Source organism: Coptis chinensis, chromosome 8 (genome assembly GCF_015680905.1).
Source record: "Coptis chinensis isolate HL-2020 chromosome 8, ASM1568090v1, whole genome shotgun sequence".
Lineage (NCBI taxonomy): Eukaryota > Viridiplantae > Streptophyta > Magnoliopsida > Ranunculales > Ranunculaceae > Coptis > Coptis chinensis.
In genome coordinates this window covers 28,922,565-28,937,999 of record NC_141463.1, presented here as the reverse complement: position 1 = coordinate 28,937,999, position 15,435 = coordinate 28,922,565, and the positions used below count along the sequence as shown (strand labels likewise).

The window sequence follows — 15,435 nt, the reverse complement described above, 5'->3', positions numbered from 1 at the left end:
GCAATGAGTGGAGCCGACCCAAGAACACATATGCTATTATGCAAGACTTTAAAATTTATACTTCTGATGTGGAACAATGTCCCGTGGGGCATGACTAGAGCCTAAGTACTGCCCAACACATAGACTTTGATTTAGCAGGTAAGATGAAAGGCGTGGTTGCTTCCATGGACTGGCCAAAGATACCCAAAAACAAAAGTCTAGTCTCGGTGCAACACCATCGCCAAGGATTGATCAAAGAACTTTACTCATAGGTTGAAGTTGGGAACCAAGCAATTTAAACGGCTGTCAGTGTGTTTGCTTAGGCATAATGTCAATTGTAAGTGTGCTCACCCAAATTATATATATTTACACTCTTCGATAAGTTTTGTTTGACATCGCGTGCATAGCACGTGCATCTTGCTAGTATATATAAAGACTAAGAACTAGATGGGCTTAATTCCACATTCTCTCAAGAAGTGGATATGTAGGCATCTTCATTTTCCTAGAAAAACATTCCCTACCAACATCCAAACGCCTTCCCTCGCAATCACAACTAATTACTAATCTCAACCATCATTAGGTGTAATGTTAAGTCTAATCCCATGAGACAAAATTTGACATTTACATTTGGCGCACGTTTGTCGTTGATTTCTCAAAAATCCTAACCCACTCTTCAATCCTTCCGATCAAATTCCGGTCCCCATATTTTTAAATGACGACATCGTAGAAAACCATGTCAACACTAATACTACCAAATGAGTTGTGTCAGCTTCCATTTTAAAACTTCAACCAAGTTCAAATCACAACCTTGATAGACCAAGCTCCAACTGCACTTCTTACAGGAATTAATAGACCAACCAGAACTGCAACTTAGTCAGAAAGCAGTACTTTACCGCACCTTTTTCCGAGCGAGATGGATTTTCAATTCTACACATCTCTTTATGTTTTTCAATTCATTTCAAATTGTTATATTATATAAATGGATCCTCTGAAACACTCATTACGACTAAAGTTCTTTTCTTTTGGTTATTGATTTTCAAAATGATCGCACATTTATATGGTTGTACCGTCCATCCAACGAGGCAATGAATTAAGAAAACCTTCGAATTTGCAGATATCAATTGGTTCAGGTTCAGAACATAGTACAAAATATCAGGATATGGATATTTATCGATATTCAATTTCTAGATATGTATTGTGGATATATCTCTCTCTTGGGGGATATTTGACATTGTTTTACATACAAATATCGTGGATATATTCAAAATATAGATAAATATTGTGGATATTGTGAATATTTCTTGATATATCATGATACATTATATATATTTATTTGAAAAATAATGGTAAATATTAAATAAAATTGTTATATACACCAAATATCACCAAATATCGCAAAATATTCTCAAATATCACAAATATTATCGAAATATTACCGATATTTGCAGTCATATATATCTCTAAACATATTGTGATATTTATATATCTTTCTCTGAAATCTAGATAAATATCCCCAAATATCGGGATATTTTGTACTATGGTTCACAATGGGATCTCCACTGCTAATCCAAACAGACCAAACTGGATTGCCATTGCTGAACAATTGGGTTGTGGTGGCCTCTCTTATTGCCACATTCATATTCATGCTTCTGGTTGTGTTGGTTTCTTTTGCCATCCGCAAACATTGAAAAAGACTTTGATTCTGATTTTATTTTATTGGTCGAGAAGTTTCTCAGTGGCTTAGTTGCAGGAGCTACAGTGAGAACTGTACGGGTACGGAGAAGCATAAACTAATTGTGTTAGCCTTATCAACTGATTCATTACCACAAAAGCAGCACTTATTAGTCTGGATTGGCTTGCAAAAATTGAAAACAATATGCTAAAGCATCTTTGAGACCCACAGATACGGGAATACACTTTACGTATCTTGTTTATCTCAACAAACTCAATAGTATTTGGTCATAATTTACACAAAATCCTTGTTAAGTTACATATAATAAAATAATAGTCATTGAGATTGCACCAATGAAGTACATATCGCTTCACGTTCTTAATTTTCTGCTTCGCTTTGTGGACACTTGACAAGGCCAAGTGATTCCAGTAAGTCCCTGCTATGAACGTGGTTGCGCCATGATATACAAACTTTAAACTTCTTGTATCTTTCCTCCCTAGGTTTTTGGCCAAAAAGCTTTGTACATTTACTGGCTAAAGCTGAAAATTAACACAAACAGCAGTACAGTGAATATAAAGGAATAAACACCACTGAATATACTGAAAATAAGTACGGTAATGAACTAGTTAGCAAAGCCCCTAACCATTTTTCACTTAAGAAAAACACCACCGAAGCAACAATATAGACTGTCCTAAAGTTGCTCCAACTTATTACCAAGGAACCAATTTTTCTTGAGCATAAGAATGGGTACCTTTTGAACCTCTGCCCTGGAAGTTATCGGATTAGAAAGCAAGGACCAGCCCAATGCAAACTCCTTCAAACAAAGAGAGAGAACCATCAATCTGAGGAACAAGAGCGAAGATGTCAATGTAAGTTGTAGCCGACTGGATGGGGAATTTAGCTTTAGAATGTTTAGTTCCTTAAAGAATTTGGTGGTGTTGTTACTCAAAGAGCCTATATGGTTCCATATGTCTTTAGTTAAAAGCTATGATGCACGGATACTCCTAAAATGCCATTGCACCCGTATCGGTCGGGTATGATATTGATACGGGTAGTGGATACTTCTAGGGTACTGGAATCCTGAAATAGACCTGATCCGATAGTTCTACCCCATTGAAATGTAAATTGTTCTTGAGACTTCAAGCTGTATTGATTTTGACATGTGTTATAATAGTTTTCACATGTTCCTGACTAACTTTACTCAAAGAACTACTAACATAATTTTCAGAATATACATATATTTTAAAATATTCATATTAATTAGCCATACCCATAGGCTGTACCCATATCCTAATATTTCAAAAAAGTTGTATCGTACCCCATACCGGTGTCATTGTATCGGTACCCGTATCCCTCTAAAGCACGAACGTACCTACCAATGGGTTGTCCACGTCGGACACGGACGCGGCATGGACGCGCATCGGACGCGGTCAACAAAACCGGACGCGGGTCAAGACGCAATCAGGACGTGGTCAACATGGCCCGGACACAGTTTTTGACCCAAAAAATAATAAATAAATCAAAATAATATTAAAAAACTTCGATTTTTTCAATTTTTTGTTTTGTTAAGACTTATGACATGTTTTTAAAATTTGATTAGAAAATATCAAACTTAATTTTGTGGCTATTTATCTTTAATAGTTTTGAATTTATGAATGTTGATACATTTAATTTAGTTTTTAATGTTCAATTTATATTAATTAATTTCCGCGTTCTTTGCCGCGTCCGCGTCCTACCTTCTTGAGATATAACCGAGTCGCCGTCGTCTATGTCCGTGTCCGCGCAACATAGCCATACCCGTATCCGTGCATCACAGGTTAAAAGACGTTAACTGAACTACTAAAGCAATAAAGGTTGTAAAGCACATGATAGCAGTCCCGGGGTAGCCAAACTTAGTTGGGATGTCAAATGCGCTTTTTGTATCGGAAAATGTTTTTTGACCTTCCGTGTTATCTGGATCAACGATTTACAAGTGAAATGCTTAAAACCAATTTAATCAAAGAGTATGTTAAGGAACGTGGGACTAATGTTCGCTACTTTGGGAGCTCGAATTGGATGGAGTCACACTCACAACCCCTCAAGTTTCTAGGAAATCCCAAATTTCGAAGGGCACAAGAAAGTTGTGTTACCAAAGGACACAAAGACTTTTTGCCCTCGCTATTAGTATTTTCATCTCGTCATCCTTCCCCAAACTCTTCTTGTCCTTAAAAGAGCAATGCTCATCCTTACGCAGTTACATAAAATATTTAATTAATCTCCTCTCTTCTCTCAAGTGTGAACCCTTCCCTGTGCAACTTTCTTAGCACTCATTCATCGTCAGAAGGTCAAACAATTTTTTCTGTGGGGTGCATTCAGATTCAAAATTATCTTCTACATCTTTCCCGGAAAAACTATACTGGATTAAATCTCAGTTTCAACACACCCAAATCTCTACTTAGAAAGTTGTATTTGGAGTAGTGGTTTTGAGCAGTGATGATAGATTTAAGAAGTGAATTGTTTTATGTTTGAAAGATGAAATATGTACTGACTGCTAGAATCTCAATAAAAATTTAACCGCGGTTTATAAAAAAACTACTAAACTACCAAGAGAAGCTTTCATCCATTCATAACCGTTAGGCAGAGCACTTTCTATAGCACCACAATATCGAGCTTCAAGATATCTAAGGTATGAAGAAAGCAAATCTTCCATACTGTTCGAGGATTGAGATTTATTTGATCAAATAGATAAAAAAGAAATTGTTGTTTTGTCGTATCCCACACTTAAAATAATGAAATCCATTTTAAAATTCTGTAATGCAGCAAAACGAAAGAAAACCTATTTTCAGAATTTTGATACCAAGAAATCACATGTTATGCTTATGGATTTATATCTTCAATTCTAAATCCGGCATTTAAACAAATCCAAAAATTCATAGTTGAACATAGAAATGCTACATATATTAAACAGATGTGACAAGATTTAGTCTTACCTGAGACCTAGATAGCTAATCAACTGCTTCATTTTCAAGAGCAGGAATACTTCGGAAGCGGGCCCAGTAACGCAGATATGATGTTTCATCTCTGTTTACAGTTTCCGATCTCTTCCGCTTGGCTAAAAATCCTTGCCCTGAGAGTGAATTCACCAGAAATCCTATTTCCCTTTTTTCATTCTTTTGCCTATTACTTTCCAGTGAAAAACTGCAAAAAACAAGAATCTTGTACGATTAAGGAAATTTAAAAGTTCTTGAAATTACAGAAACAAAACTTAAAATACACGTAAACAAATAAAACAATATAATTTATTTTTGAAATTACCATACTGCCCTATCCAAAACTCATATAAGAGCATATCGTACTTGTGCAGTGCAGTACACCAATAAGACAATAACAACATCCAAAATATCTGGCTCCCAGTTTTAGTTTCAAAGTACTAAAAGATTTTTTATTATACGTTGTCACATAAGAATATACGTTAAAAATAAGAATATTCTTTATTTGATTGCAAAAGTGCAAAAGAAAAATCAAATGTATCTAATCAATTATTCAGAAAGTCCAAACAGTAGTATTAACTACATAAAAAAGAAATCACAACTTCACGAAAATTCTAAGACAAAAGAAACATTACCTTTCTAAATAAGCCTATAAATAACATGCTGCGAATACTGAATTTTTTTAATTTGACGTCAAAAGAAAAGTCAGACATGTCTAATTAGCTATTCAGAAAGACCACAGAGAACTCTGATCTATATCTAAGAATATAGAAGCTTCGGTCCTGGATACAACTAAAGGAATACTAGGTCAATGAGGTGGTGGTTGCATATCCACATGAAAGACACGCACTACTACAAAAGGGTTAGTTAGTGTTACCCCACCCCCCCCCCCATTATTAGTGTAAAAAACTTCATCTCGTAACCGTTGGATCTTGCAACTAGGGGAGTAACACTAACTAACCCTAAGTTAAATTTATGTAACATATTGCACATATATAAAGTTATAAATTCACATAGAATGAAAAACTGCAAAAGTATTGGAAAATATCATAAAACTTGAAAACTGGTAGAAGATAAAGAAATGCGTATATAATATACTCTTTATTTACTTTTCCTCCAAAACCTCATCATACCTGCCGGTAAGTCGGGAACTACCAAAATGTTCAAAAATTTTAAAAATCAGTTTTGGTGACATCAAATATTTTGGTCCAATATGGCATTTGTTCTATTGTATCTAGATACAAGATCAGACAAAAGTAATGCAGTGAAGTAAATGTGTGCACCATTTTCATACCCATTCTTGTTATCTACATCAATTTTTCATCAAATTAATAGGTGGCCTAGTCAACAACTGCTCATTCTCAAGATAATGACATGTATGATCAAATGATAGTTGGTTGTACGGGAAGGTGGGAAGTAAGCCTACCCGGCTACTACAATTGAGACATACCCAAAAGTATAATTGCACTGCTTGACAATAACATTGCTACAATATTCCATCTAAATAAAGATGTGTCTACAAAGGAGCAACTGAAGAAGATTTACCGTTGCCTAATAATCTTGAAAGCTTCTTTTGTAGCATATGGTAGACCTGTCTTTGGATCACGGTACCTGCAGCACCAACCAAGAATGTCTATATTCAGAAGAGAAACTGATGTAGATTAAACTGGCGGAAGCTTTAGTTTATCAAATCTACTCTTGAATTAAACAAAACAACTAAAACTAAAACAAATCTTTATTTCTCTCTGAAATATTCTCAATAACACAACTCTCCCAGAACCCTAATTACAAACCCATTATTTATACTAATCTTAAAAACTATAAACCAATAGGAACACGACATGTGTCAACAACTAAAATAAAATAACTAAACTAGTGGGGGCTCGCGGCCCATGGGCTTGACCATGCTGATGTCCGCATCACTCTCCCCAAGTTGAAAGAGTTTGTCGACAAACTACAATGGTGGTGCATTAGAAGCGGGAAAAACTGATAACGCTTCATGTTGGAAATCTGGGACAGTGTCAGGTGGTTCCTCAGTAACCTCTCCAATATCGTCGTCTCCTTCTGCGAATAAAACAAGGCTTTTCTCTTTGGGCATTCAGCAGCAATGTGGCCAATAACACCACACTCAAAACACTTCCTAGATGCAGAAAATGCACTGACAGGATGAACTGTAGTAGAGGCAGTACTAACAGGTGATAGACCAACAGAAGATGATGATGAATTGGACGACTTGTGGAGATCTTCTGACTTTCTAGCATAAGTAAATGCATTTGCCATGGTTTGAATATCAACAAAGGACAAATCAGCTTGAATGCGTTTTTGTAAGCCATTAACATATCTATGGACCTTGAATTCTTCGGTCTCAGTTATATTTAGGCGAGTGCATAGCAGATTGAAAGCTTCAGTGTATTCTTGAACAGTAGACAAGTTTTGCTGCAAATTATGTAGGCGATTAAACAAATCACGCTCATAATTATTAAGAACAAACTCTTTGCGCAATGCTCGTTTCATCTTAGACCAACGTTGCACCAATTTCTTGCCCTTAACGGTCGACCTCTTTTGGTATTCATCCCACCATACCGCAAGATAACCCCCTAATTTTGTAGCTACCAAATTTAACACACTTGACACCCGAAATACTCTTGTATTCAAAAATCTTTTCAATTCGAGTCAACCAATCCACAAACACATCAACATCCATCTTCCCATCAAACTCAGGTACATCAATCTTAATATCACTATGATTATTTTTTTTCTAACAAACGAATTAAACGATCAACAGTATTTAAATCAATAGGTACACAATTACCAGTTATAGGTGCACTGTCGTCTGAAGAATCACTGTCAGAAGAAAGAGAGAGAGAGTATCACTAGCATGTTGCCTGAGTGGTAGTGGAGGAAGTTGAGCTTGCCTAGCTTGCCAAGGGGGAACATGCTGAGTATGAGGTGGCCAGCCACCCCTGCCTCTATTTGCACCGCCATGACCACGCCCTTCTAGAGCCATGCCATAACCAACACCCAAGTGGTTCGGTTTGAATAAAAGGGCCTCCCCGTGTTGTTTATTTATCGGTAGACCGTGTAGCTAATGTTAGCCCACAGGTTGCACTTGCGGTTGTACAATAACATGTTGTCTCTGAGGGGGAACAAATCGCTCCAATGGTTGGAGTTGTGGTAAACCTTGCACAGAATTAGGTCTTCCCCCACGCTGAGGAGGAATAACAGCTGGAAGATTAAAAGGTTCACGAAACAATGGAGGAACCTCGACTGGATGGTCATCTTTGGAGCCATTGTTCAACTTCGTTTCGCCTCTTTGTTACAACCGTATCGGTAGAGACTGGATGAGGAGTTGAGTGACCGCAACCGAACATCAAAAGGGCGTAGTGGTTGGTGCTGATGCGCAACTTTGTTCTAGCAAGACAATATCCGTAGGTCTTTGGAAGTATCAGTAGTGTCTGGCCGGATGCGATGTAGTGACCAAGGTAGGAGGCGAGAGTACTGTAGTCACAATAGGTGCACCCACCACTTCAAGACCTTGCGGCGCTGGAGCAGTCTATAACCTAGAAAATTCTTCTTGAGGATAGATTAGCATAGGCGTATATCCCAGACTAGGGTTAGGCGCATACTGTGGCACAGATTGATACTGACTTGGATTCCAAGACTGATAATAAGGAGCGTATTCCAAGATTGATACTGATTTTTTGGCATTCAAACCCTGATAATTTTCTTCTAGGTGTTCCATCTCTGGTTTCTTGATATACAGCATAAAAATTAAAACTTTGATCTTGAAAGAAGACAAAGACAGAAAATAAATTTCCGGATGAACAATAACGCAATGAATAGTAATGCATGAATAGTGTTCCCGATGAACAGTGTTTCGTGAACAATACTGATGAACAATAATACGAAAAATTAAAATGAATAAGAAAAAAGGAAAATTGTATTTTACTCGGGAACAATTCGTGCTCCGATACCAAATGATGTAGATTAAACTGGCGGAAGCTTCAGTTTATCAAATCTACTCTTGAATTAAACAAAACAACTAAAACTAAAACAAATATTTATTTCTCTTTGAAATATTCTCAATAACACAACTCTCCCAGAACCCTAATTACAAGCCCATTATTTATACTAATCTTAAAAACTATAAGCCAATAGGAACACGACATGTGTCAACAACTAAAATAAAATAACTAAACTAGTGGGCTCGCGGCCCATGGGCTTGACCATGCTGATGTCCGCATCAGAAACAATTTGAACTTTCAACTTTCAACAGACAAAGTTGACCCCATACCATACAACTAATATACTGCATCTATCATATGACCACAAAATCTAATGTCCTAAGCTAATTGCAACTCCACAAATACCAAACCCGACTGCATGGCTTGCTTTACTCTTAAAATAGTGTTAAGCCTTTTTCAAGTTGCCACCCTATCAAGTGCCAGATGGATTAAAAATTAACAAAGTACACGTTACAACACAAATCCATATACAGACACATATATAGCTAAATTGTATTTCATTTTTGCTGAGCTAGGATCTTAAAGACTAAAAACAGCAGCTTTTAATTATAGAAGAATTTCAAATTGACTTAATTTCTCATTTCTATTTGATTATCATCTTTTAATCCAACTACAGCTTCGTCTGGAAAGGAATGGATAAACCCCTTTGACAAGACAAACAAAAACCACCTACTCCAGACTGCATAACAGGAATACCACACAAATCCAACCTAATACTACTTACATAATGAATCAAGGTAACTACAGATGGTAAATAAAATGGCAACAAACCTAATTTATGATTTCTTAATTCTTATAAAGGTCTTACTTGGCAGGTGATCCAGTAATTGCACATATTGCTTTTTCAGGATCTGCAAAACAATACAGACATACACATCAGTTACAAATGATAGACAAAGAGCCACATGATGCACATGATGCAAAGGGCTCATGACTTCTTACAAGGCGGGCATGTTGTACATATCTCAGTTTGAAATGAGAAACCTCTACTGAACTCCAAAGAATTTTGACCTGCAAATTATGTCCAAATCAACACGAAATTGAAAACAGGATAAATTAGATCAAAGCTTAGAGTAGGCTTATTCACATAATAACTGCACTGCAAGAAATAAATTTAGTCATCAGGAAGTGCAGAACAAACGCAAGTGATCTCTACAATTTCTGAAGAGCATGATCTCAGATAAAAGGAGAAAACTTGCCATCTTTCGAGGAGTATCGCGTTTGAGGGCCACTATAAACCATTTTATGCACAATTGCTCTTTTTTTAACTTCTTCCTCCCTTGCCAACACACGCTCCAAGTTCCTCAAGTTCATGATTTCTGCATTATCACTTAATAAAATTAGTGAGAATAATCCCCCAAAATTAAAGTGAAACTGAAAGATAATTTCAAAAAGAAATCACATGGGGAGAAACCTGTTTGTGCAGCTTCTAGAAGCATCTCTTCTTGGGTCATTCTTTTCTCTTCGCCTTCCTTCCTCTTTTTTATTGGCTAATTTAGAAAATCGAAAAGAACCAATCAATTTTTTATACACATACGCAACAATCTTTGCACAATACTCCCTCAGAAAAGTAGATCACCATGCAGAACTTCAGATGATTAAAAATGTCTCTAGGTCAAGTCATGTTAATTGAAAGAGAACTCTAATTTGGGGTCGCATAAGGTGTTCGGTATGTCTAGTTTGGGGTGGCTTAAGATAAAAGGGGATCATCATTCCATAGTATGTCTAATTTCGATTCGCAAGGGTGACATAAAAAGAGTTAGCTAAATATCTACATGCCTGGCGAAATCATGTGGCATCTTAAAACTTGTAGCTGGCTGGTCTCTCACTTGGTAGTCAAGTGAGCTTCTTCATGCAGACGGTGTGTTAAAAAGGATACTCACAAAGGACAACTTATTCAAGACAGGATAGGTAAGTTGAGGTAATGCATTGCACATATATCCTGTTCAACCAAAACTAACCTTTGTAGTTGCTTGCATGGCTGCACGTATAGCTTCTCTTTCAGCTTGCCTAACAACGACTGAAGTTCTTGTAGACTTCCTCACACTTCTTTCACCTTCCAACTCATCAGGGACGTCATGTTGTTCAGAGGGGCTAGATTCTTGTGTAGGAGATGACATTTCGTCTTTTGAAGATTTCACCAACTTCGAGGGGACCTTCTTCTTGTTTTTCTTCTTTGTTGGCTGCTTTCCTGGATACACCAATCGCTTCCTCTTTCGCTCCCTGAGACATAACTCAAGATCTTAATAAACACTCTAGATAAAAATTCTCCAAACACAACTGAAGAAGCCAAACCTGTCTTCACCTCCATTATCCACATCTTCATCTGGCTCAGGTTCCTGATCAAGTCATTATACCAAGAGGTTAAATATCCAAACAAAATTTTCAGAAACTCAAACTCAGTACATACTGAATGCAAACTCCGTATATTGATCCTTCAATAGAAAAAAACAGCCTTAAGAGCGCGTACTCACATCTTCGTCAAAATCACTATCAAAAACATCAGCAGCATCGCCTTCTTCTTGATAATTTACATCGTCCGCTTCCTGAAAAACAAATTTGACATTCTATTATTATAGGTACAGAACAACAATACAAGTCAACATATACCAGAGTCCTAAATGTGACAGTGTTTTACTTGTATTGACCAACTCCTGACTCGGCTTGAGCATTAATGAAATATAGAAGTGAATCTAAAGACAACCTATGGTCCGTCCGCGTTTACACTAGTGTTGATCCATATACTAGTATAAACATCTTGATTGATTGGAAAAGAAATATATACCTCTTTAAGAGCATCTTGATTCCAAAACACCTCATCTTCTTCAAGCTCATCGTCAAGCAACTTAGTCATCCTTAAAACAACAACAACAACAACAACATAACATATTAATCACTCGACCAATCACAAAACTACTAGTGTTCTATTACCTCTTTCCTCGGGTTCTACGTGAAGAACGGTCAAGGATAGAACCTGACAACGACATTTCTTCCTCATTCTTCTTCGACGTACTCGCCATCGCTGCTTTCTAATTCCTCTTTCGAACCCTATATATCGGCACCATAGTTTCCGATATTTCGCGATACTTTGTGTTTTGTTTCGCTATACTTTGTGCCGTACGAACATATTACATATGGATGTTGGCTCTGTATTTTTGCTTACACACTTAATGGGCATAGTGTACAATCTACTGTACATGTTTTTGCAATTTAGATAATTTTTTTTTTTTTTCCCGCACTGTAGTACTACGTACAATTAGATTTTTTTTTTGCACTTTTAGACTTTGACTCAATTCTAGTCGGTCAATACTGATGTGGCCACCGGAATACACAACGTGTCCGTTCATTTCATTAGGTGGCATTAATAAAGCACGTGAGAAACACGTTTTTTTTTTTCTTAAAAACTGAAAAAATAAATTAAATACCAAATTCACAACTTCTTCTTCTCTACGAAACCAGTTCACATAAACCCTATTGCATAAACGAAACAAACAAACTTAAAACACAAAAACTAAACCTAAAGTATGACACACTTAACTGTGAAATTAAAACAAACTTAATACACAAAAACTAAACCTATAACATGACACACAGATCCAACCCTAACTTCAAGCACCACAACAACACTTCAATCAACACAATCTCTTTTTCATCATGCTCGTCATGCTCGTCATGCATACACCAGCAGCATTTAGAGCCAACACAACCTCTTTAACTTGCTGTCTAGATGGCCCTGCTGCTGTTGATGTTATTGATTGTGTTGCTGGTGATACTGCTGTTGCTACTTCTGCTAGCCTAGGTGATCTTCTAAGACATCTCTGAGGTCTCTCAAATCCTAGTGGAACTTCTAGACTTGGTTCTCGTTCTCGTCGAGCTTCACTTCCCTCTCCATTCTCCTCCATCATTTCAATACAACAAATTCTGCCATAGTTAGTACAAACTTTCAAACACATCTCATCATCTTCCATCGCAATCTCCATAAATATCCTCCTACCATTCTTTGTTTGCATCATTTTTCGACCTGTTTCAACTGATTTCTCAAATTGTTTACTATCTCTTTGAATTTCAAATACATTTCCTTTCACCGTTATTTGTTTTCACTAAATAAACCTAATTATAGCCTGTTTGAGTTCTTACCCAACAAAAAATATATATATGTTTGAGTTTTTATAGCAATTTAAGCCAATAAATATATCCAACTGATTAATCCGTTTTTCAATCCTTACACATAGATTCAAATTTCAAATAATTTCAATTTACAAGCTAACATTTATGCAATGGTTTATTAGGTTTTGACACTTTTTAGTTAATGTATTTTCATAGTTGATGTCTTTTCAGTTATACCCATTTTAATTTTCAAACAAGATTAAATGGGCGCGGAAAAAATGGGGAAGGAGAGTAAAATGGGTCACATGCCTTTCATGTGTTGTTTTTAGCTGTTGTGGCATACCAAACAGTGATATGATGTCACAGTAGCAAAAAAAAATGACATGTCAGCATTTTTTGACCGGAATTTGGCCCATGGTCATTACCTGAAAGAGAATTCATTGTACAAAGTACTGCAGTGTAAAAAAAAAAAAGTTAAATATCTAAATTGCAAAAAGATGTAAAGTACGTTGTACATTATACCCGTTAAGTGTTTCTGCTTAAGGCATAGTTTGGACCCTTTTTATCTTTTTCAGTTGGAGATTGGTAATTGGTTAATAGCAAACGGATTTTGGAATTATATTAGGTTTAGTTTCATTATAGAATTTAACATTGCAGTTAGATGGCTTGATAAATATATCTTAGATGGAATGTAATCAGCGCTGTGGATTTGAAAATTTTCATGTTGTAAACTTTGTCTTGTTACAGAAATTTGACCTTAGCTTGTGTGCATAGGCGATAGCGTCAAGTAATGCTTTCATTGGGATCAAATGATTAGTTAAGGTGTGTGTGTGCGTGTTGCTGAAACTGCTGGAGGTGGAGGTTGTGGTGTCAGTGATGGGGGTTTAATTTGGGGTAGTAATTGTCACCATTTGCAAGTTGCGAGAAATTGACTACCCTCAACCCTTCTTAGGTCCGCACTTCTCGGACGAGCACGTAGTTGCTACTTGCTGATGTTAAACTTTCATACTCAGGCAGATGCTAATCTTTCAATCCCAAATGTGCAGAGTTGGTTTTTTTTATTCCTGTAGGATTTTATCGATATCTCATGCATGATTCCTATGATATATACAATTACGTTATACCACATGCATAAAATAAATAAGAGCCGAAAATGCAGAAGATCGTACCTTGGTCACAAACTTTCAATTTGAAGTTCCAAGCTTTGATCTATTGGAGAAGATGTTCTTGACACACTCAAGATCTTCTTCTTCTTAACTTTGCTTGAGTCAAGTTCCAACCACTTAACGGAAGCAACCTTTTTTTTACTTAACCCAAGAACCAAGAACTCGACAATGGCTAGGGAGGATACCACCTATGGAATCTCCACAAATTACCGGGCTTCTACTTTAGAAAATGTTGGAGGTCGCCATTAAAGGAGAGAGAGCTTTTCTTGTTGTTCGGATGATTAATATGTGAGAGGTGGGGGTCTATTTATAGAGGTTCCCACCTCCTCAATATTGGATAGGATAGAGTCCTATACTCATCTAATATCGATAGGATAGAGTTATATACTCATCTAATATCCGATAGGATAGAGTCCTATACTCATCTAATATCGATAGGATAGAGTTATATACTCATCTAATATCCGATAGGATAGATAATCCCTATACTCATCTAATATCTGATAGGATAGAATCCTATACTCATCTAATATCAGATAGGATAGAGTCCTATACTCAGTGGTTTATCCTTATCTTGGTGGGCGTCTATCCAACCTTTATTTCCAACAATTCCCCCTACTATGTATATCTTGTCTGCAAGACTCCAAGTTCTCCAGTGATATACGCAAACGCACACACGTCACAGAAGCTCGCACACAATAATATTACAATATTTGTTCTTAAATTCACACACATACTTCACAGAAGCACCCAAACATGATCAACAAACATTTGTTCTTAAATTCAGTCGAATCAATGTTCGATGCAGCAGGACAAAAAGATTCAATTCTTTTAAACACCATTATGAGTTTCTGATCAGTTTTCCTCTATATCTATATGTTGCGACATCTGTGCTACACACTGCTATGCTACATCTATCCAAAGACCAAAATATCGATATCGGTTAATATATCGGTGTATCTAAAAACCGATATATATCGGATATATCTAATTTTTTTTGTGACAAGTCTAAACTATTTAAAATATCGGAAATATCATATATATATCATAAATATAATATTGGAAATATAGGAAATATATTGGAAATACGGATTTATATTAAAAATAGTCAAAAAGTCAAACGATATATATCATAAATATTGGATATATCGATTATCTCGGTGATATAAAGTTTTATATCGGAAATTTTAATATATATCAGAAAAAAAAATTCTATATTCGGTGGATATATATAAAAAATATCGATATCGGTATACTAAAATACCAATATATATTAGTGACATATCGGCAATATTTTGGTCCGTCTATCTATTTATTCTATCTTCTATTTTCTAGGTTGTAATGAAGATTACAACGTAGGCGAGCTAGCCGAATGCGCCGTGGAAAATACTATTCGCACATCTTTATCTGTTTAACACGTGTTTTAAAAATCTCTACACTATATGATAGGCGGGTCTTTAGGAGTCCCACTTCTCAACCGAACAGTGTATTTCCAATCTCTCTATTTTAAGATTTTA

General features: G+C 36.3%; 1 protein-coding gene across 2 annotated transcripts; it reads right to left on the bottom strand.

Moving 5' to 3' along the window:
- Window positions 1-1,799: 1,799 nt before the first annotated feature.
- LOC147480963 (SWR1 complex subunit 2-like) lies at window positions 1,800-11,808 on the bottom strand. Of its 2 annotated transcripts, none has more exons than XM_086576125.1 (13): window positions 11,577-11,808; window positions 11,431-11,500; window positions 11,120-11,191; window positions 10,941-10,984; window positions 10,607-10,868; window positions 10,060-10,135; window positions 9,845-9,964; window positions 9,588-9,656; window positions 9,454-9,496; window positions 6,166-6,231; window positions 4,621-4,828; window positions 2,403-2,465; window positions 1,800-2,190 (listed from the first exon to the last, which is right to left on the bottom strand). In XM_086576125.1, exons 1-11 carry the CDS (start codon window positions 11,663-11,665, stop codon window positions 4,636-4,638), a joined length of 1,104 nt encoding a protein of 367 aa, XP_086432251.1. In that variant the 5' UTR covers window positions 11,666-11,808; the 3' UTR covers window positions 1,800-2,190; window positions 2,403-2,465; window positions 4,621-4,635. The 2 variants fall into 2 exon arrangements, with proteins under 2 accessions (XP_086432251.1, XP_086432250.1); XM_086576124.1 differs by having other exon boundaries at window positions 2,403-2,493; window positions 11,577-11,747.
- Window positions 11,809-15,435: the final 3,627 nt, after the last annotated feature.

Excerpts from the sequence above, each read along its gene's own strand:
- LOC147480963 (XM_086576125.1), bottom strand. The coding sequence starts at position 11,665 with ATGGCGAGTACGTCGAAGAAGAATGAGGAAGAAATGTCGTTGTCAGGT. Across the intron at positions 10,985-11,119 it reads ATAGTGATTTTGACGAAGAT|GAACCTGAGCCAGATGAAGA; the intron begins GTGAGTACGCGC and ends TGACTTGATCAG. Across the intron at positions 9,965-10,059 it reads TCTAGAAGCTGCACAAACAG|AAATCATGAACTTGAGGAAC; the intron begins GTTTCTCCCCAT and ends GTGATAATGCAG.